This window comes from Oncorhynchus mykiss, chromosome 3 (genome assembly GCF_013265735.2).
Source record: "Oncorhynchus mykiss isolate Arlee chromosome 3, USDA_OmykA_1.1, whole genome shotgun sequence".
In the NCBI taxonomy this organism is placed as follows: domain Eukaryota; kingdom Metazoa; phylum Chordata; class Actinopteri; order Salmoniformes; family Salmonidae; genus Oncorhynchus; species Oncorhynchus mykiss.
Genome location: NC_048567.1, coordinates 17,105,691 through 17,126,805, shown reverse-complemented (window position 1 = coordinate 17,126,805; position 21,115 = coordinate 17,105,691). Strand labels below are relative to the sequence as shown.

General features: G+C 43.1%; 1 protein-coding gene across 8 annotated transcripts in view; it reads left to right on the top strand.

Moving 5' to 3' along the window:
* The window catches only part of LOC110503762 (adhesion G protein-coupled receptor B1), a 112,835-nt gene that overhangs the window by 61,542 nt on the left and 30,178 nt on the right, over positions 1 to 21,115 (top strand). For 6 of the 8 annotated variants that reach the window (XM_036970572.1, XM_036970569.1, XM_036970568.1 and 3 more), the window contains 10 exons: positions 524 to 703; positions 2,209 to 2,373; positions 2,490 to 2,654; positions 5,921 to 6,022; positions 7,736 to 7,842; positions 8,226 to 8,420; positions 8,624 to 8,692; positions 9,116 to 9,224; positions 10,855 to 10,998; positions 18,944 to 19,019. In XM_036970572.1, the coding sequence (XP_036826467.1) occupies positions 524 to 703; positions 2,209 to 2,373; positions 2,490 to 2,654; positions 5,921 to 6,022; positions 7,736 to 7,842; positions 8,226 to 8,420; positions 8,624 to 8,692; positions 9,116 to 9,224; positions 10,855 to 10,998; positions 18,944 to 19,019 (1,312 nt within the window). The remainder of the gene's footprint in view (positions 1 to 523; positions 704 to 2,208; positions 2,374 to 2,489; positions 2,655 to 5,920; positions 6,023 to 7,735; positions 7,843 to 8,225; positions 8,421 to 8,623; positions 8,693 to 9,115; positions 9,225 to 10,854; positions 10,999 to 18,943; positions 19,020 to 21,115) is intronic. The other 2 variants (XM_036970570.1, XM_036970575.1) reach the window with 1 other exon arrangement.

The window sequence follows — 21,115 nt, the reverse complement described above, 5'->3', positions numbered from 1 at the left end:
CCAGCCCTCTCCTGGCTCCGCTCATACATACAAGCCCTCCTCTCTCCCCCTGAAGATCTCTACTCCTTCTTCCCACTGAACAACTCCATGGCCTGGATGTCTATAGCCCTATACAAATCCTCTTTCGAAGCCTCTGCCTCAGAGAGATGGGCATGGGGCTTACCTGCTGAGCAGCAGAATAGTTATTCTGATGCCCAACTTCCTGGTGCTGTCTTTACAGAACCTCTCTGTGCAATGCATCCTGGGGCTTCTCTTACGTAACAGACAATAACCCTCCAGACCAGGACTTTAATATGGAACTATGCAGGTGAATACATTTAAACACTGAAATAAGGTCAGAGTAGTCTACACAGGGGAACCATGCAGGCACTGAGAGAAGGATGTTTGTGATGGCATTATGGCATCAGGCTGGTTTGTATCATAGAGTGTTGGATGATTATGTGTTTTGGAGTTGATGTTGTTGTTGTTGTTGTTGTTGTCGTGGTGAAGGTCTGTGTGGTTCTCTCTATAAATCATACCCTAGCCGCTCTGATTGCAGTGCATGGGACTTGGGATGAGTGGTCGCCATGGAGCTTGTGTTCGTCAACCTGCGGCCGTGGTTACCGGGATCGCACGCGCAGCTGCAAGCCCCCTCAGTTTGGGGGAGACCCCTGTATGGGGCCGGAGAAGCAGACCAAGTTCTGCAATATCGCTGTCTGCCCAGGTGAGATTACGCAGATTTCTCACTGGATTCTTACTCATCTGCTTTCGAAATGGCACCCTACAGTATTCCCTATATAGTGCACTACTTTTTACAACTTCAGTCATCATGGCAGTCACTTCTATGGTTATATAGAGACAAATTATCCCTGAGAAGGTCATGTGAAAAGGTTCTTCTTTATGCACGAAGGTTGAATCAAAACATGTACAATGTGTGTGCGTTGCGTTGTGCACACAGAGACGTAGACAAACTAATACAGTTGAAGTCGAAAGTTTACATACACCTTAGCCAAACACATTTGAACTCATTTTTTCACAATTCCTGACATTTAATCCAAGTAAAAATTCCCTGTCTTTGGTCAGTTAGGATCACCACTTTATTTTAAGAATGTGAAATGTCAGAATAATAGCAGAAATAATTATTTATTTCAGCTTTTATTTCTTTCATCACATTCCCAGTGGGTCAGAAGTTTACATACACTCTATTAGTATTTGGTAGCATTGCCTTTAAATTGTTTAACTTGGGTCAAACGTTTTGAGTAGCCTTCCACAAGCTTCCCGCAATAAGTTGGATGAATTTTGGCCCATTCCTCCTGACAGAGCTGGTGTGAAGAACTGAGTCAGGTTTGTAGGCCTCTTTGCACGCACACGCTTTTTCTTTTTTTTTGAGTACCCGTTTCCTCCAGCATCAACACAAGGTCCATTGCTGTAGTTCTGGGATTGATTTGCACTTTTCGCACCAAAGTACGTTCATCTCTAGGAGACAGAACGCGTCTCCTTCCTGAGTGGTATTATGGCTGCGTGGTCCCATGGCGTTTATACTTGCGTACTATTGTTTGTACAGATGAATGTGGTACCTTTAGGCGTTTGGAAATTGCTCCCATGGATGAACCAGACTTGTGGAGGTCTACAATTTTTTTCTGAGGTCTTGGCTGATTTCTTTTGATTTTCCCTTGTTGCCAAAGTACTGAGTTTTAAGGTAGGCCTTGAAATACATCCACAGGTTCACCTCCAATTGACTCAAATGATGTCAATTATCCTATCAGAAACGTCTAAAGCCACGACATAATTTTCTGAAATTTCCAAGCTGTTTAAAGGCACAGTGAACTTAGTGTATGTAAACTTCTGACCCACTGGAATTGTGATACAGTGAATTATAAGTGAAATAATCTGTCTGTAAACAATTATTGGAAAAATTATCTGTGTCATGCACAAAGTAGATGTCCTAACCGATTTGCCAAAACTATAGTTTGTTAACAAGAATTTTGTGGAGTGATTGAAAAACGAGTTTTAATGACACCATCCTAAGTGTATGTAATCTTCAACTGTACATGTACAGAAGTAACCATGATCTCTCTGTCTCTGTCTCTCTCTGTCTCTCTCTCTCTCTCTTTCTGTCACTCTCTCTTTCTGTCTCTCTCTCTCTCTCTTTCTGTCTCTCTCTCCCTCTTATTTTCTCCCATACCCCTCTCCCTCTCTGCTCTACTCTCTTTCTCTCTGCTGTCCCAGTTGATGGGGTGTGGAATGAGTGGGCTAATTGGGGTTCATGCTCTGCGTCCTGCTCCAACGGGACCATGCAGCGGATCAGGGAGTGTAACGGACCTTCGTACGGAGGATCAGAGTGTCGCGGGGAGTGGATAGAGACCAGAGACTGCTTCCTACGGGAGTGCCCAGGTAACATCTGCTGTCAAAACTCTGTGTAGATGTTGCCCACAGGTATACAGATCTAGGATCAGTTTACTCTACGCTAATCCTGATCTTAACCATTAGAGCTGTCTTCTATGTCTTAGTGGAGGGGAAGTGGCATCCTTGGACGTCGTGGGTGGGCTGCACCAAGACATGTGGCGGGGGGAGCCAACAGAGACAGAGGATTTGCTATGGGCCCTTCTTTGGGGGTGAAAATTGTCCTGGAGATCGGGAGGAGGTGCGACGCTGCAATGAGAAGCGGTGTCCAGGTGAGTAGTCAGAACACAGTCATGGAAAGGTGTGCTCTTAATCAATCTATCCAATGTATTTATAAAGCCCTCTTTACATCAGCTGATGTCATCGGCAATCTGTCATTTTTTATTATACTATACGTCCTGTATCTCATATTTACTTTTGCTTCATATCTTTTGTCAAAATTGAACATATTTGGGTTGTTTCACGAATTGAATGCCTTTTGCGTACCTTTTGATATTTTAAGTAGAAATTGTGCACCAATATTGCCTTTAAAAAATTGTTATATTATAGCTGGAGTTGCTACATCCATTTTTATACTTATAAATTAATGATACCGTATTTACCCGATTGATTCTTGAAGAATATAGCTTATAAATGCCTCATGAGCTTAGTTCAACTGTCGTACCACATCAGAACAAAAAATACAAGCATATTTTACTATAATGTTTGTAAACAATGTAAATGTAAGCAAACACGGTATAGCCTCAAAACATGGTTTAAAGTATCATTTTGATGTTATGGAATCAGTACTTGCAATCATAACTCTTATTGAATTTGAGAGTGGTTACATTTCTCCAGGTCCATCCCTCAACTTTTTTTTACCAGAACACAGGAGAGGTGACAGTTTTGTTACCAGTTTTGCTGATTCTTGCTTTAAATAAAGTCCCCTTTAATATAGACCAGATGGAGAATTCAATAAATCTGATTTTGAATATGAAAAAAGCTGGCTAAAATAGAAAAATGCAGCATTTTGACACTTCCTCCATCAACCCTCTGTCCTCCGTTATATTGTATGTCAGGAAGAGAAGCTGCTGCCTTGGCAGCAGCTAATAGAAATCGATAACAAATACAAAAACAAACCCTGTGTCACTTCTAGGAAGATTATAACCCACTTAATCCCAAAATGTCTCCAAGTTTCACCATCATTGTAAAGAGCTAGTTATTTTGTTGCTTTGACAAAAGTCAAAGTCCACATGAACGTCCACATGAACTGAACTCTCATTTTAAGGTCAACCCTGTTACATGAACTGAACTCTCATTTTAAGGTCAACCCTGTTACATGAGCTGAACTCTCATTTTAAGGTCAACCCTGTTACATGAGCTGAACTCTCATTTTAAGGTCAATCCTGTTACATGAACTGAACTCTCATTTTAAGGTCAACCCTGTTACATGAACTGAACTCTCATTTTAAGGTCAACCCTGTTACATGAACTGAACTCTCATTTTAAGGTCAACCCTGTTACATGAACTGAACTCTCGTTTTAACGTCAACCCTGTTACATGAACTGAACTCTCATTTTAAGGTCAACCCTGTTACATGAACTGAACTCTCATTTTAAGGTCAACCCTGTTACATGAACTGAACTCTCATTTTAATATGGTGAAACTATTCCTTTTTTAATATATTTTTTTCAATATAATAATTGAACATCTTATAATCAAATCATAGTGTAAAAAAAAGGTGAGCTGGTTTAACTATATTTGGCAAATTTCTGGTGTTTTGTGGCGGAAAACTGAGTGGGTCGAGGATAACACGTCAACCCTGATACCCATAGATAGTCTCGTAGCGTTGACTATCATTAAATGTGAAGACCTATATCATCAAATCAATTCTCTATGTGTAATTATTCCTTACGTGATTAAACTAATCATGTAACTTTAATTAACTAGGAAGTCGGGGCACCACTGGAAAATATTTAAACAGTATTTATTCCCAGAATTAACTCTTTGGATATTTTCACATCTTATGAATTACAGTCACTTATTAATGTATTATTACCTCATCGGTGTCTTTACTGAATGTCGCAAACCCTTGGATATCTGCACGAACCCTAGCATAAATCATGAATTAGCAATATACAAATTGGCTTAATTATTTATTTGCTAAATAATACATCTTATCAATTACAGACTTACAAACACACACACAATAGTTCAAACATTGGTGACTGACATGATAGAAAAATCCCTAGTGGGCTAAGCCGATATGACAGCTTGGTAGAAAGGGGTGGGGACAGTTCAAGAGCGGGAAACTCAGTGTGGATTCACTACATACATACAGTTGAATACTTCATCGTAAATATAGACATTTAGCACCCTAACAACCGCACATTTGGATTTTAGAAATGCAATTGACATATTCACGAGTGTATGCCTTTGTTGTCTCTCTGTGATCGCTGGTCTGTCTGCTGGATAGTCAGTCAACAGAAAGCCTCTGGTTTGTCCACCAAAGATCACAGTCTGTCGTAGATGTCAGTTGTTATATTGGATACGTCAGAGTACTTCTTTGATCGGATGCGTTTATCAGACTAAAGGATTTAAAAACAGCTGCAGCCTGAATAACTGTTCTTTAGTTTGTAGATTTCTTAGCCATTTCAACTTGGGAATGATCTCCACGTTCTCTGGTCTTGTCTTTTGGTAGAGTTGCCAACAATTTCAACATGTAGTGACAGCTTTCATGTTTTCTGGTCTGATGTACATTTTATCAGGAGTGGTTTTGTCCTCTGTGGAAGACGCGGCGGTTCCATGACGCCTGACGTAATTTCTGGGCTCACGGGGGCGTGGCCACTGACTAGTTAAAACTTTATATCTAAACAAGTATCTCGTTTAGAAGGCCAACATCACATTACATCTTCTCACAAATAGCTTCATATTCAGTCATATATTTTATACAACCATCAGATGCAAAACCCATAATTGAGAAGTGTACACAACCAAAGACACAGTAATGTGTGTTTCCTGTCCTTCATGAGCTCACCAAATGAAACAACCTTAAGTGTCCACGGACCATTCCAACATTCTCAAAAATAGAAATATTGTTTAATTCTCCAATTTTGGGGATTAGGAGTTTTGGCAAGAATAATGTCTTTGTTCTCCATAGGCTCTCTCCCTCAATACTCCATGGCAGTGCAGAGAGTTTTTACCAGGAATGTATGACTGTTGTAAAATCTGGGGTGGGAGAGAGAGTAAGAAGCCATGATATGCACACAACATTCTCCCATTCCTCCTGTCACAAGGGGATTCATGGCTGATTTAAGAGGAAACCCTGTTACTTTATTTGGCACTTAATAGTCACTTACTATTCTTTACTTTATTTAACCTCTTGAGATGGGAAACCATGAACATGTGCTCTTTATGACAGGTGTACACATTTTGTGAAATCAAATGTTGTTGTTTTTTTACCAAGTTACACTTCTGAAAAGGTACTGAATCGGTGGAACGACCCATTTGACACTCAGATTGGTGGAACACTGATGTTTGCTTTTGGTTTTGGTGCAGAACCTCATGAGATCTGTGCAGAGGAGAACTTCTCCAACGTAGTGTGGAAAATGACTCCAGCAGGGGACACAGCGGCCGTACGCTGCCCTCCCAATGCCAATGGTGAGCTACCTCCCTTTTACCCTGAGACATAAAGTGCATTCGGAATATATTCAGACCTCTTGACTTTTACCACATATTGTTACATTACAGCATATTTCTAAAATATATTCAAACAATGTTATTTCCCTCATCAATCTATGCACAATACCCCATAATGAAAAGCTAAAACAGGTTTTTACAGATTTTTGCACATTTATAAAAACAACAACAACTGAAATATCACATTTGCATAAGTATTTAATCCCAATACTCAGTACTTTGTTGAAGCACCAGTGGCATTGACTACAGACATCGAGACTTCTTAGGTATGACGCTACAAGCTTGGCACACCTGTATTTGTCGAATTTCTCCCATTCTTCTCTACAGATCCTCTGAAGCTCTGTCAGGTTGGATGGGGAGCGATGCTGCAAAGCTATTTTCAGGTCACTCCAAAGATGTTCGATCGGGTTCAAGTCCGGGATCTGGCTGGGTCACTCAAGGACATTCAGAGACTTGTCCCGAAGTCACTCCTGTGTTGTCTTTACTGTGGGCATAGGGTCATTGTCCTGTTGGAAGGTGAACCTTCGCCCCAATCTGAGGTGCTGAGCGCTTGGAGCTCTCTGTACTTTGCTCCGTTCATCTTTTCCTCGATCCTGACTAGTCTCCCAGTCCCTGCCGCTGAAAGTCATCCCTACAACATGATGCTGCCACCGTTTTTCACTGTAGGGACCAAAGATTTCTATTCAGACCAAAGATTTCTAGGTGCTGTTTGGAAAACTCCAAGCGGGCTGTCATGTGCATTTTACTGAGGAGTGGCTTCTGTCTGGCCACTCTACCATAGAGACCTGATTGGTGGAGTTCTGCAGTGATGGTTGTCCTTCTAGAAGGTTCTCCCATCTCCACAGAGGAACTGTGGAGCTCTGTCAGAGTGACAAAGGCCTTTCTCCCCTGATTGCTCAGTTGGCTGGGTGGCCAGCTCTATGAAGAGTCTTGGTAGTTCCAAACTTCTTTCATTTAAGAACGATGAAGGCCACTGTGGTCTTGTCGACCTTCAATGCTGCAGAAATTTCTGTGCCTCAACGCAATCCTGTCTCCGGGCTCCACAGACAATTCCTTTAACCTCATGGGTTGGGTTTTGCTCTGACATGCACTGTCAACTGTGGGACCTTATATAGACAGGTGTGTGCCTTTGGAAAACATGTCCAATCAATTGAATTTAACACAGCTGGACTCCAATCAAGTTGTAGAAACATCTTAAGAATAATCAATGAAAATATAATTAATTTGAGCTCAATTTTGAGTCTCTTAGCAAAGGGTCTGAATACTTACTGTATGTAAATAAGGTATTTCTGTTAGTTTTTTCATATAAATTTGTAAAACATTCTAAAAACATGTTTTTGTTTGTCGTTGTGGGGTACTGTGTGGAAATTGTGGAAATTGTGTGAAAAAAATATGGAATAAATGTTCGAATAAGGCTGTAACTTAACAAATTGTGGGTAAAGTTAAGGGGTCTGAATACTTTCTGAATACACTGTAGCTGTAGACTCCAATGGCTTCAGACATTAGACGCCATAAGAGTCTACAGCCATGTCTGAGAGTAAACCCTTACTAACCTTCCTGATCTACACCTAGCCAGAGGGATACCCATAAGACATGCCTGGCTTAAGATGGGTTATGCCTCTAGGATCCCACGGTTCTAGTGATGTTAACTCCCCAGTCTGTGTCCCCATCCAGGGCTGATCCTGAGGCGGTGCACCCTGGATGATGAGGGAATAGCCTACTGGGAGAACCCCACTTATATGAAGTGTATCTCCAACGACTACCGCAGCATCCAAACACTGGTGAGTACCAGAGAGATGACCAACGATTGAAAATGGACTCTTGTACATTACATCTGAAAACAGAAGCTACAAAGTGCCCATAGAATGCCATTTGAGATATTTTGCTTGCTCAGTTCAATACATCCCACTGGGCACAGATGTCAATTCAATGTCTTTTCCACGTTGGTGCAAGGTCATTTCTTTGAAATGACGTGGAAACAATGTTGATTCAACCAGTGTGTGACCAGTGGGATGTTACTAACAAATCATAAATGGTCAAGACCAAATTAAGAAGACAGACAGGAAATGTATGTTAGTTTTACTAACAAGTGAGTTGATCAGAAGATCACCTCTATGTAATGGTGATATTTTCTGAGTGCTTCACTCATACCTTTCCTCCACAGACTCGGGAACACCTGTCCAAGGCCCAGCGAGGGCTTGTGGGGGATGGAGTTTCAGAGGTGATGACCAAGCTCAGGGTGACGTCCAGCGATGGGACCAGCTACAGTGGAGACTTGCTGGCCATAGTGGACGTACTGAAGAACATGACAGAGATCTTCAGACGGGCCTACAACAGCCCCAGCAATGCAGACATGAGAGTAAGAGGAGGGAGCATGTGTTTGGATTGGAAGTCCAAGTCATTAGGTCATTAGGTTTGGGTCAGGGCTACATTTAGAATTGACTGGTGTTAAAGAAATGGCTGGAGTGAATGTTTGTAGTAGGTCTATTGATGGCTAATGTTGTAGAGTAATGTCTCATGGCCTCCTCGCTCCCTTTCTCTTCCTTCTCTACTGGATCACAGAACTTTGTCCAGTCAGTCAGTAACCTGCTGATGGAGGAGAACAGAGAGAGATGGGAAGAAGCACAACTGGTGAGTTGGTCTCTTTCTCTTCTTCTCACAGACTCACTGGCGCTTCTTTATGCACACACATGAGCTAGCATGCATGGTCACAGTTTGTGCTCCTTGATGTGTGTCGGCCAAGTGTTGTACAGAGATCATTTCAATGACTATTCTCTGGTGCCTTTGTGTCTAGCCATTGGCATCATAGTGACATCATACCAGTCTCCCTGGAGATATATGGATGGTGTGTGATGCATATGAACAGTGGGTGTCTGTTTGGTGTTCGCTCCATCAGTTCTCTTGTCTCCTCTCTCTCTCTCTCTCTCTCTCTCTGTGTCTTTCTCTCTCACTCCCTGTGTCTCTCTTTCTCTTCCTCTCTCTCTTTCGCTCTCTATCATCTATCTCTTTCTCATCTCTCTCTCTCTTTGGCTTCCCTTATTCTCTCTCTCTTAGTTGGGTCCTAACATCAAGGAGCTGTTCCGGTTGGTGGAAGACTTTGTGGACGTCTACGGTCTTAGGATGAAAGACTTCCAGGACACGATCGAGGTCACGGATAACTTAGGTAAGCTTTTTCCTTTGACCTTAGTCTCTTTGGCTGTGTCTGAACATATTCATTCCTCTGTCCTTGTGTCCTCAATTCTTCTCAAATTGCATGTCTTGAATTCCTCCAAAGCTCATTGGAGGAGGAGGGACTTTGGATCCTCTCCTCCAATGACAGGAATTGTTGAAACAAGGATGGAGAAAGCAAGGATTCGATGGCTTGTAATGTTTTCAGACAGCTGGGCCTTTGTTCGTTCAATGTGGACTTTTTTTATTTAACTATTCGTTTTTTTCCAAGTTAATACTAGGTCTTTAGGCCATGGTGGAAAAGCAGGGATAGCCACATTGGCAGTATTCCAGAGCTGTATAATCTGAATTGGATATGCACCCAGCCAGGACACTAGGGGATCTCATCTGTTAGCGTTGTGATTGGTGTGTGTGGATCTCACTGGTTCAGTCAGTACAGCCTCTCTATGTCTTTTGGAATCAGAACAGAGGGTGTGAGCAAGGAGGTCTAAATATTGCCATTTCCCCTGGGTACCACCCACAAACCAAACAGGGCTATAGAACAGACATCCTGGGCTGTTCCCACTGGGCACACACTGGTTGAATCAACATTGATTCCACGGCATTTCAACCAATGTGAAATAGATGTTGAATTGACGTCTGTGCCCAGTTTGGTTGTATCTCAAGAGATCCTAAAATCACACTCACAATCTGCTAAGTTCCAGACCAGTGACCGTGAACTTCTGCTTACACATGCACAAACACACACAAACAGGCGCGCGGGCACACACTCTTGCGCACACACACACACATACACACAAACACAGTGACTGTGAACTCCTCTGTTTCACACAGCATATAATATTTACAGAACTAACAGCATCCCACCAGCAGGCGCTTGGCTTCTAGCTGACCTGCAGATGAACATGACACAGTGTGTACAGGGAGGTCTGTAGCTGGCGTGTCTGGGGAGTGTGTGGAGGAGTGTGGGGCCTGCCGTAAGGTGCTGTTTCTTTCTCTGCCCAGCCCAATACCCACCTCACTGTCTGCACTGCAGCCGAACCTCCACCCAAACCCACCGCCACACCGCTCCTAGTTACTGACCTCACACTCCCTAGTCCCACACATATCACACAGAGAGAGAGAGAGAGAGAGAGAGAGAGAGAGAGAGAGAGATGGAGAAGGATAAGGGAAATAAACAAGTTAGTTATTGCTGTATTTAGATAGCTATAATTTAAATATGTACATAGTGAGAAAGAAGAGGCTGGCCAAACAAATGGCTAACACACATTATAAACTGGATGGTTCAAGCCCTGAATACTAATTGGATGATGGTTCGAGCCCTAAATGCTAATTGGCTGTCATACCCGTATACCACGAGTACGACAAAACATTTATTTTTACTGCTCTAATTATGTTGGTAACCAGTTTACAATAGCATTAAGGCACCTCAGGGTTTGTGGTATATGGCCAAAATACAACAGCTAAGGGCTGTATCCAGGCATCCTGCGTTGCATCGTACGTAAGAACAGACCTTAGCCGTAGGATATTGCCCATATACCACACCCCCTCGGGCCTTATTGATTAAGTAAGTGATGAGTCATGAGTTTATGTAGTGAATAAAACATATCTCTCTCTCTTTCCAGTTCTGTCCATCCACAAGCGTCCGGTGGCGGGTAATGCAGACATCAGCTTTCCTATGAAGGGCTGGAAGGGGATGATGGACTGGGCCCGCAGCTCTGAGGACAGAGTTACTGTCTCCAAGAACATCCTCTCCACAGGCAAGCCAGGTGAGAGCATACACACACACACACACACACACACACACACACACACACACACACACACACACACACACACAGACACACACACACACACACACACACACACACACACACACACACACACACACACACACACACACACACACACACACACACACACACACACACACACATACACACACACACACACACACACACACACACACACACACACACACACACACACACACACACACACACAGACAGACAGACAGACACACAGACACACACACACACACAGACACACACACACACACACACAGACACACAGACACACAGACAGACACACACACAAACAAACACACACACACACACACACAGACACACACACCCAAACAAAACATTCATACAAAATTTGCATATGGAATTGCACTTGACATTTGAGAGCCTCCAGACTCTCAGCTGTGTCGAGACGTGGGGTTCCTCAGTCTCAGCCAATGGGATAGTTCTGGCTCTCTCTGTGACATATATCATTACCACGGCTACCATGCTAATGAACCAGTCACTTGCTAATCAGAAGTCAACAGGAGCCAATCAGGGGCAATTAAAGCTAATCTCCTCCCCCACTGGTAGAAGTGTCTCAATGGCGGCAACAGCATATCAACAGTCACTCATGCCTCTCACCTGCTGCTCTATACTGGGCATGGCTCACAGGGGGCCATGCCCAGATGCACTGATTGAAATGTTTTTCCTCAGCCGCCTCTCTGAAACTTATCAGAGCAGTAAAAATGGGGGACATGCATCGAAACACACACACACACAAACACACACACACATGCATGCGCGTGCGCACACACAGACACGCGTGCACACACACAGACACACACACACACACCCCACACAAACACACACACACACAAACACACACACACATGCGCGCGCGTGCGCACACACAGACACGCGTGCACACACACAGACACACACACACCCCCCACACAAACACACACAACAGTGCACTGTATAATTGTTAAATATCCCCATTTGTTGCCTCTCTACTGCTGTGATCATTCTGGCTGAACATATTGGCTAGCAGGCCCATTATATGAAGGGGTGTGCAAGATACTTTATGTCACACACACAAAGACATGCATACACAAACTTTCCCTCTCTCTCGGTTCCTCCCAGACGCCCATGGGATCTCAGCTGCCTGGCCTGGAGCAGTATAGTACCCATTGCACGCTGCCTGGCCTGGAGCAGTATAGTACCCTCTGCATGCTGCCTGGCCTACTTCTGTGTCCTCTCAGCACACATCCATACTGCCAGCCTGCCAGACACAGCGTGTTGGAGCGTGAGAGAGAGCTGAGGTCCTTTAGATAGAGGAACAGATGGACTTTGTGGGTTTCTGTCTGTGACACTGCAGCAGGAGACAGCTTCAGGCTCTGTCCTTCTCTTCTGGCCTTCTGCCCAGCAGTTTAGTTTAGCTGTGACACAGGTTGGACTAAATCTCATATTTTTCTGGGTTTTTTGTCTTTTTTGCCAGTGCAGTCTGCCATCACAGCATACCATGCCCAGCCATGCTACCATGGCAACCCTTTTCGGCGCATGAAATACATTGTTGTGTGACAGTGGAAAATTATTCAATGTCATCTGGCCTTTTGCATTTGGCTGTGTGTGTGTGTGTGTGTGTGTGTGTGTGTGTGGGTGGGTGGGTGGGTGTGTAAGTGCATGCATGTGTAAACAATCATGTTTATTAGGTCTGTTCAAATGGCTATTTAGTGATTATGAGTAAGTCTGGATGTAAGTCTGGATGTGTGTGAGTGATGATGTCGTGTGAGTGTTTATAGATGGGTAGTTATGTAGGCCAGCTGCAGAGGTACAGAGCCAAGAGGACAGGAGGGAGACTGGCTGACCTGTACTCCCTCTCTTGCCGTCCTTCAGCAAAGACCACTAAGACTAGAGCTGCAGGTCATCACACACACCTACACACACCACTGACACACTAACACAAACACACACCACTGACACACTAACACAAACACACGTCACTCCTCCATCTCTCCCTTTTTTATTGGATTCTGGCCTCTCTCTCTCTCTCTCTCCCTCTCTCTCCCTATTCATCTCTTTCTCTTTCTCTCTCTCTCTCTCTCTCTGTCTCTCCCTCTCTCTCTTTCTCTCTCTCTCTCTCTCTCTCTCTGTCTCTCTCTCTCGTCGGAGTGCATGCTGGGAGTGAGTCGTCAAGCAGAGTGTTTGTGAGAGCGAATGGAATTTCTTTTCACTCTATTGGGTTTTGGTATGTACATATATATATATATATATTGATTAGTTTAGTTGTTTTACGGATATATTGTTTAACTATCACTAAGCACGTATAGGGGTGGTGGGATCTTTGAGCACGTATAGGGGTGGTGGGATCTTTGAGGTTGTTTTTTCGCGAGGGCACAACCAGCGGGTGGGGCTGGTTGCAATGGCCACTCGCGGAAATGTAGAGTTTGAAAAACTTAGTCGGAGGCATGGAGTAAAAATTCCTGCTGCGGCTGGGTGTTCAGTGGAAGAATGTAGCTTGGCTGTGGGTGCTATCATTGGGTATGATAGCATCAAATCAGCCTCAAGGATGAATAGTGCTGTAGTGATATTCTTAGATTCAATTGAAAAGGTGAATAAGATAGTTGAGAGGGGTGTTGTGTTGCGGGAGACACAGACGCCGGTATTTCCGCTTATGAATCCTGCGAAGAAAGTTATGCTTTCTAACGTGCCACCATTTGTTAGAGATGAAGTGTTAGAGCGAGAGTTATCTCGCCATGGTCAAATCGTATCTACAATAAAGAAGGTTCTTTTTGGATGCAAATCTCCGTTGTTGAAACATGTCGTGTCTCATAGGAGACAAGTGCATATGATTTTAAAGAAGGAAGGAGATGAACTGAATTTAGCGTTTAGTTTTAAGATTGATGGATTTGATTATGTCTTCTATGCATCTACTGAATCAATGAAATGTTTTGGATGTGGAAGAGAGGGGCATTTGGTGCGTAATTGTCCCGAGAATGAACGCGCTGAGCCTGGTAGTAGCTTTAGTGCGGGTGCAACTAACGTACCACAGCGAAGGGATGAAAATACTACAGGTGTAGGGGAAGAGAGAAGGTGGGCAGATGTGGTTGGAAAAGTAGGAGAGGAAGGCATTGTGGATACGGGGGCAATTGTGGTAGATCAGAACAAAGAGGGAGGGGAAACAGTAGGTGAGATTGCGACTGCCGTCGCTGAGGTGGTGCTGGAAAATGAAATTGGAGGTCAAGAGGAGATTGAAATAACGGAAAAGGAAGCGGATGTTTTCAAAATACCGAGGAGTAAAAGGAAGAATTTAAGGGGTGGTGAAGGGTCTAATTCTAAGAGAAAGGTAGAGATGGATAAATCAGGTGAAGATGAACAGGTTGTAGAGATGGGGTTTTCTTCTGGGGAGGATAGCGAGAGTGAGTCATCTGACGCGTCACAACAATATAGTGAGATAGATGGGGTGGAAGGGAGGTATGGGATCGAGAAGATACGTCAATTTCTGAAGTTGACAAAAGGGAAGAAATATATGCAGGATTACAATGTAACTGATTTTTTCCCTGAACGTGAATTGTTTATTGAATCAGCAAAGTTTCTGATGTCAAAAATTACAGGGGGAGGTTTGAAAAGCCCTGAAATTGCTAGACTCAAGAAAGTGGTCACAAGAGTAATAAGTGATGCAAATTCTAAAGAAAATGAAAGAGTTCAGTTGCAGTTTTAACTCTGTAAAGAGATGTGGTGGCTGTATCTTCCTCTGTATTTTTTTCTTATCCATGAGCAGTTTTAAGATCTCTTCTTTAAACGTAAATGGGGCAAGAGATGTTAAAAAAAGAGCCATGGTGTATGAGTTAATGAGGGGAAAGGGAAGTGACATAATTTTTCTACAAGAAACGCATAGTAATTTGGAAAATGAAGTTATGTGGCAACAGGAGTGGGGGGGGACAGTGGTGTGTAGTCATAAAAACTCAAAAAGTGGGGGTGTGGTTATCTTGTTCTCAAAAGGGTTTTTGCCTTTGTCATATGAGGTTGAAGAGGTAGTTGAGGGGAGGTTATTAAAAGTTAGAGCAAGGTATGAAAACATCAATATGTGTCTGATAAATGTATATGCCCCAGTGGTGACAGTTGAGAGGGTATGTTTTTTAGAGACATTATCAAATACCATTGAGAAATGTAACAAAGAAGATTATTTGTTTATTGCTGGGGATTTTAACTGCACAGTTAGTGATTTAGATAGAAATCACCAAGAACCTCATATAGCCTCAAGGACGTTTTTAAAACGCCTTATTGTAACAAATGAACTGTGTGATATTTGGCGGAGTCAACATGGAAGAACAAGGCAGTACACCTGGGCGCATGTGAGAGAGAACATCATCTCTATGGCCAGGTTAGATAGGTTTTATGTTTTTGAGCATCAATCTCAGGTCTGTAAATCAAGTGTGATAACTCCAGTGGGATTTTCTGATCATTGTTTAATAACAGAGGTGGTGTTCATTAACGATGTAAAACCTAAAAGCGCATACTGGCATTTTAATATAACTTTATTGAGTGATGCTCACTTCAGGAATTGTTTCAGTTTTTTTTGGGAGAGGTGGAGGTCTCAAAAGGCCAGTTTTGTATCCCTTCAACAATGGTGGGATATAGGGAAAATCCAGATTCAACAATTTTGTAATCAATACACGGAGAATGTCTCCAAGGATATCACCAGATCAATGAAAGCCCTAGAGATTGAAATAGTGGAACTCATGACGTTGGTTGAGACCACAGGAGATCGAGGCCATACTCAGGCCCTCAAGAGGAGAAAAGCTGCATTGGCAGATCTGCTGGGTATCAGAGCACAGGGGGCATTGGTGAGAAGTAAATTTCAGGGCATATCTGAAATGGATGCCTCATCCAAATTTTTCTTTGGTTTAGAGAAAAAGAATGGACAAAGAAAAATGATTAATTGTCTCAAATCAGCTGTTGGACAAGAGCTCACTAGCCCTAGTGAAATTAGAAAGAGGGCAGTAGAGTTCTATGCTGAGCTCTACAAGTGTGAGTACAAAGAGGACAAAACAGTGACACAGCAGTTCTTTGATGGGCTCCCAAAGGTGCCTGCAGAAGCTCAGGTTGAGCTTGAGCAACCATTGTCTTTGCAGGATTTATACACTGCATTAAATGGCATGGAAAATGGAAGGGCACCAGGCATTGATGGGCTTCCCGTTGACTTTTTTAAGTCTTTTTGGGCTATGTTGGGAGAGGATTGGTTAGAAGTAGCTAATGATAGTTTAACCGGAGGGTTACTACCAATAAGCTGCAGAAGGGCTGTCCTCACCCTACTGCCTAAAAAGGGTGACCTGAGGGAGGTGAAGAACTGGAGGCCGGTGGCTTTATTGTGTACTGATTATAAAATATTGTCAAAGGCTTTGTCCAACAGGCTGAAGGAGGTGATGGGGCAAATCATACATACGGATCAGTCCTACTGTGTTCCTGGCAGGCAGATAGGGGATAACATTTCTCTGATTCGTGATTTTTTGGACGTCTCTAAGGCTATTGGGTTGGATGCTGGTCTAATTTCAATTGATCAGGAAAAGGCATTTGACCGAGTTGAACATCAATATTTATGGCACACGTTTGAGGCGTTTGGGTTCAGCTCTGGTTTTATTGCCATGATAAAGGTGATATATGGTGACATTGAAAGTGTATTGAAAGTTAACGGTGGTTTGAGTGCTCCTTTTAAAGTGTGTAGAGGTATTAGGCAGGGATGTTCTATGTCTGGGATGTTATATGCTATTGCTATAGAGCCACTACTAAATAGCATTAGAAGTCGCATTGCAGGGGTGTGCCTTTCAGAGGATATTCCTCCTATTCGTCTTTCAGCCTATGCTGATGATGTAGTTGTGCTAGTGAAAAATCAAGCGGAGGTGGATAGTTTGAGTCTAATGGTTGATCGTTTTAGGGGAATATCCTCTGCAAAGGTAAATTGGGAAAAGAGTTGTGCTTTACAGATTGGAGAATGGTCTGGAGGGATCATGGTTTTGCCAGGGGGGCTAGAATGGTGTAAGGGAGGTTTTAAGTATCTTGGAGTGTACCTAGGAGATGAGGGGACTATGGAAAAAAATTGGAGTGGGGTGGTTGAAATGGTGGAAGGGAGGATGAGGAGATGGCGTTGGTTACTATCTCGTATGTCATATAGGGGGCGCACTATTATAGTTAACAATGTGATTGCCTCTGCACTGTGGCATCGGTTGTCAGTTTTAGAACCACCATCTGGCCTTCTGGCTAAGATACAGGCAATTATTGTGGATTTCTTTTGGGATAAGTATCACTGGGTTCCACAAAGTGTTTTGTATTTGTCAAAAGAGGAGGGGGGACAAGGTCTTGTACATCTTGCTAGTAGGGCTGCTGCTTTTCGGTTTCAGTTTATTCAAAGGTTGCTTTATGGACCGGAAAATGTGGTGTGGAGAGGCGTGACAGGTCTTATATTACAGCGGGTTGGAGGATTAGGTTTAAAGAAGGCTTTATTTCTGGTTGATAGTAGCCAGATTTCTAGGGAAGGAGTACCTCCGTTTTACAGAGGCCTTCTCAGAGTGTGGAGCGTAATGAAGGTGTCCAGAAGAACTTCAGCAGAGTCAGTGCATTGGCTGTTGGAGGAACCTCTGGTGTATGGGGCAAGACTGGATTGTACAACTGCAGCTGTTCCACATTTCTCCAAGATTCTGGTGAAGGGGAAAATCATCACCTTAAGACAGTTAATGGCCATGGCTGGGCCCGCCTTAATGGATGGAAGACGGGTGGCAGAACATTTGGGGATGAGGTCGGAAAGGATTGTCGGACAAATGCTGGGGAGCTGTAGGAAGGCTCTGTCAGCGGAAGAATGGGGTATGCTTAGTAGCCACAAGAAGAAGGTGCAAGATGAAGACGTCTCATTTCCAAAACTAGGGATTACACCAAATATCCCAGAGTCAGAAAGAAAGGCGTTATTGCTGGATTTGAGAGGGTTGGAGGAGGTGGGTTTGGATGAGGTGAATGGGAAGGAATTGTATAGGGGGTGTGTCAAGGTGTTGAATAAAGATAAATTGAAAAATAGAAAAGATACTCCATGGAGGGTAAAATTGGGCATTGATGACAAGGTAAAGCCAGCATGGAGAGCACTGTACAAACCACCGTTACAAAAGGGTACTGGTGATATGCAATGGAGGGTTTTGCATGGCATCATTGCAGTTAATGCTTTTGTATCTGTTATTAACTCAGATGTTAGAGATGGATGTCCTTTTTGTAATATAAGAGAAACCATTTTTCACTGTTTTATGGAGTGTGAGAGGATAAAACCTCTATTGGAAATGCTGGAATCTTTGTTTAAAGCAGTAGGGGAGTTTTTCAATAACACTGTTTTTATTTTGGGGTTTCAATATAGTAAACAACAGAAAAGAAAATGTCAAATGTTAAATTTTATTTTGGGACAAGCTAAGATGTCAATTTTTCTGAGTAGGAAACATAAGATAGAAACGGGATATGGGCAGGATGTAAGATGTGTTTTTAAAGGTTTAGTGAAAGCAAGAATAAAAGTAGATTTTGAGTTCTTTTCAGCTGTAAAAGATCTCCTATTATTTGAGGAGAAGTGGGCCTACGAAAGAGGGGAAATTATTTTTTGCTGCTGAAATAAGTTGAATGTATATGTTATGTATTTATTTTTGTTTAGGAATAACATTTGTTGTTTCATTTCTGAAAAGGCAGTGTGTCATTATTTATGTTAACACTTGAGTAAAAAATAAAGGTTTTATAAAAACTCAAACTCTCTCTCTCCCTCTCTCTCTCTTTCAATTCAATTTCAATTTAAGGGGCTTTCTCTCACTCTCTTTCTTTCTCTCTCTCCCGCCATCTCTTGTATGTCTGTTCGTGTGTGTGTTGGTCTGTGTCTGAACGGTGGGCACATGTCTGTGTTGTACTCCAGATACAGATGACTTGTCAGCGTTTGTCACCGGGATCGTTCTCTACAGAAACCTGGGCAGCATCCTATCTCTACAGAGGTGAGAGGGTTTATTGACATCTCTACTTGCAATGCTTTCTCCAGGGATGCATCAAAAGTAGTGTACTATAAAGGGAATGGGGTGCCATTTGGAAAGCAACCCAGCACAGAACGCATCCCAGAACCTCTTTTGATTGGTGGCCAATGGGCTTTGAATGCTACCACGTAGTTCCTTAGTCTCTTGTCTGTGAGAAGGATGTCTGAAGGAGCTAGAATGAATAACATTTCAGAGAACTGCTTTATGCTAAGCACATGTATTCAAACACCATGTGTATTTGTGAGCTACAGCTTTCTCTCGTCCAGTGAGGAGTGTTCTCTCCATTATGTTAATGTTATGTGCATGTATAATGAGATGGAGGAACACAGGCTAGCGTGGCGGAATCACACTCAACCCTCCCACATACTTCATTCACTGCAAATTTATGTGTTTTGTAGCCATTTCCTGCCGCCAAATTACCTAGTGGCCTCATGGGTGGAATGTTATTCATATCTATCATAATTTCATAATTAATAAAAGTTATTTCAAAAACACACCTAAAATCCGGTGTTTCAATGTCAAATGGTTTTGTTCTATTTCAGTCTTCTGTGATGTATATAAAGTGTAATATTGGGATGCAAATTCACAAGTTAATACATTTCAACTCTATATCTGACATGGTACAGGTGTCTTATTTTTTAAGCCCATAACCATGTGTGTGAGGTTTCAAAATAGAATTGTTTAAGACTACCAGAAAACACCCTGTGTGAAAACACCCTGATTTAGCCCACTGCAGTAAAAGGTTTTGTAACAGATTCCTCTTTCCATTCACCAAATTGTGGAGTTGGGAAGCTTGAATCATTTTCGAGTGGACAAACGTGCGCGTTTGAAGTGATTGTTTGACAATCAGTTGAAAACATCATGACTGATTGTTTTTATGCCACATTAAAAGGAAATGCATATTAGAAGTGATATGACAAATCTTTACTGGGTCTAGGGCACAAGGCCCACAGAGATCATATACAAAATGAATAGGGATTCTATAGGCCTATGTAATTCTATGATTACACCAAGGCTATAAAATATTCATTGTGTGCGCGCTTGGGTGTCCCGTACCGGTAAGAAATTAATTCTACTTTCACCCCAAGGCGTGCATGTGGAAGCTCCTCTTCTATCTTGTCTTTATCAGGGCCTAGTTAGTTATTTTTCTTTCCTTTTTTCCCTCAGATTTTTTTTCCCCTTCAAGGAAATGTGATCAGTTTTAGACAGAGGCTGACTGACACAAACGTTAACGTTGACTGATTGCGTTCTGAGAAGCGAGAGAGAGAAAGAGCAAGTGGGAGAAAGAGAAAGTGGAAGAAAGAGCGAGAGCGAGAGAGAGAGAGAGCAAGAGGGAGAGAGAGCGAGAGGGAGAAAGAGCAAGAGGGAGAGGGAGAAAGAGCGAGAGGGAGAAAGAGCGAGAGGGAGAGGGAGAAAGAGCGAGAGGGAGAAAGAGCGAGAGAGAGAAAGAGCGAGAGAGAGAGAAAGAGCGAGAGGGAGAAAGAGCGAGAGAGAGAAAGAGCGAGAGAGAGAGAAAGAGCGAGAGAGAGAAAGAGCGAGAGAGAGAAAGAGCGAGAGGGAGAGGGAGAAAGAGCGAGAGGGAGAGGGAGAAAGAGCGAGAGAGAGAAAGAGCAAGTGGGAGAAAGAGCGAGAGGGAGAGAGAGCAAGAGGGAGAGAGAGCGAGAGCGAGAGGGAGAAAGAGCGAGAGAGAGAAAGAGCGAGAGGGAGAGGGAGAAAGAGCGAGAGAGAGAAATAGCAAGTGGGAGAAAGAGCGAGAGGGAGAGAGAGCAAGAGAGAGCGAGAGGGAGAAAGAGCGAGAGGGAGAAAGAGCGAGAGAGAGAAAGAGCGAGAGGGAGAAAGAGCGAGAGGGAGAAAGAGCGAGAGGGAGAGAGAGCGAGATGGAGAAAGAGCGAGAGGGAGAGAGAGCGAGAGGGAGAGAGAGTGAGAGGGAGAAAGAGCGAGAGGGAGAAAGAGCGAGAGGGAGAGCGAGTGGGGGCTGTGAAACATTGTCTATTTCAAACGGGACATGGGTTAAGTGCTGGGACATACAAGGGTGTCTTGAGGGACATGTGTGCTGTGTT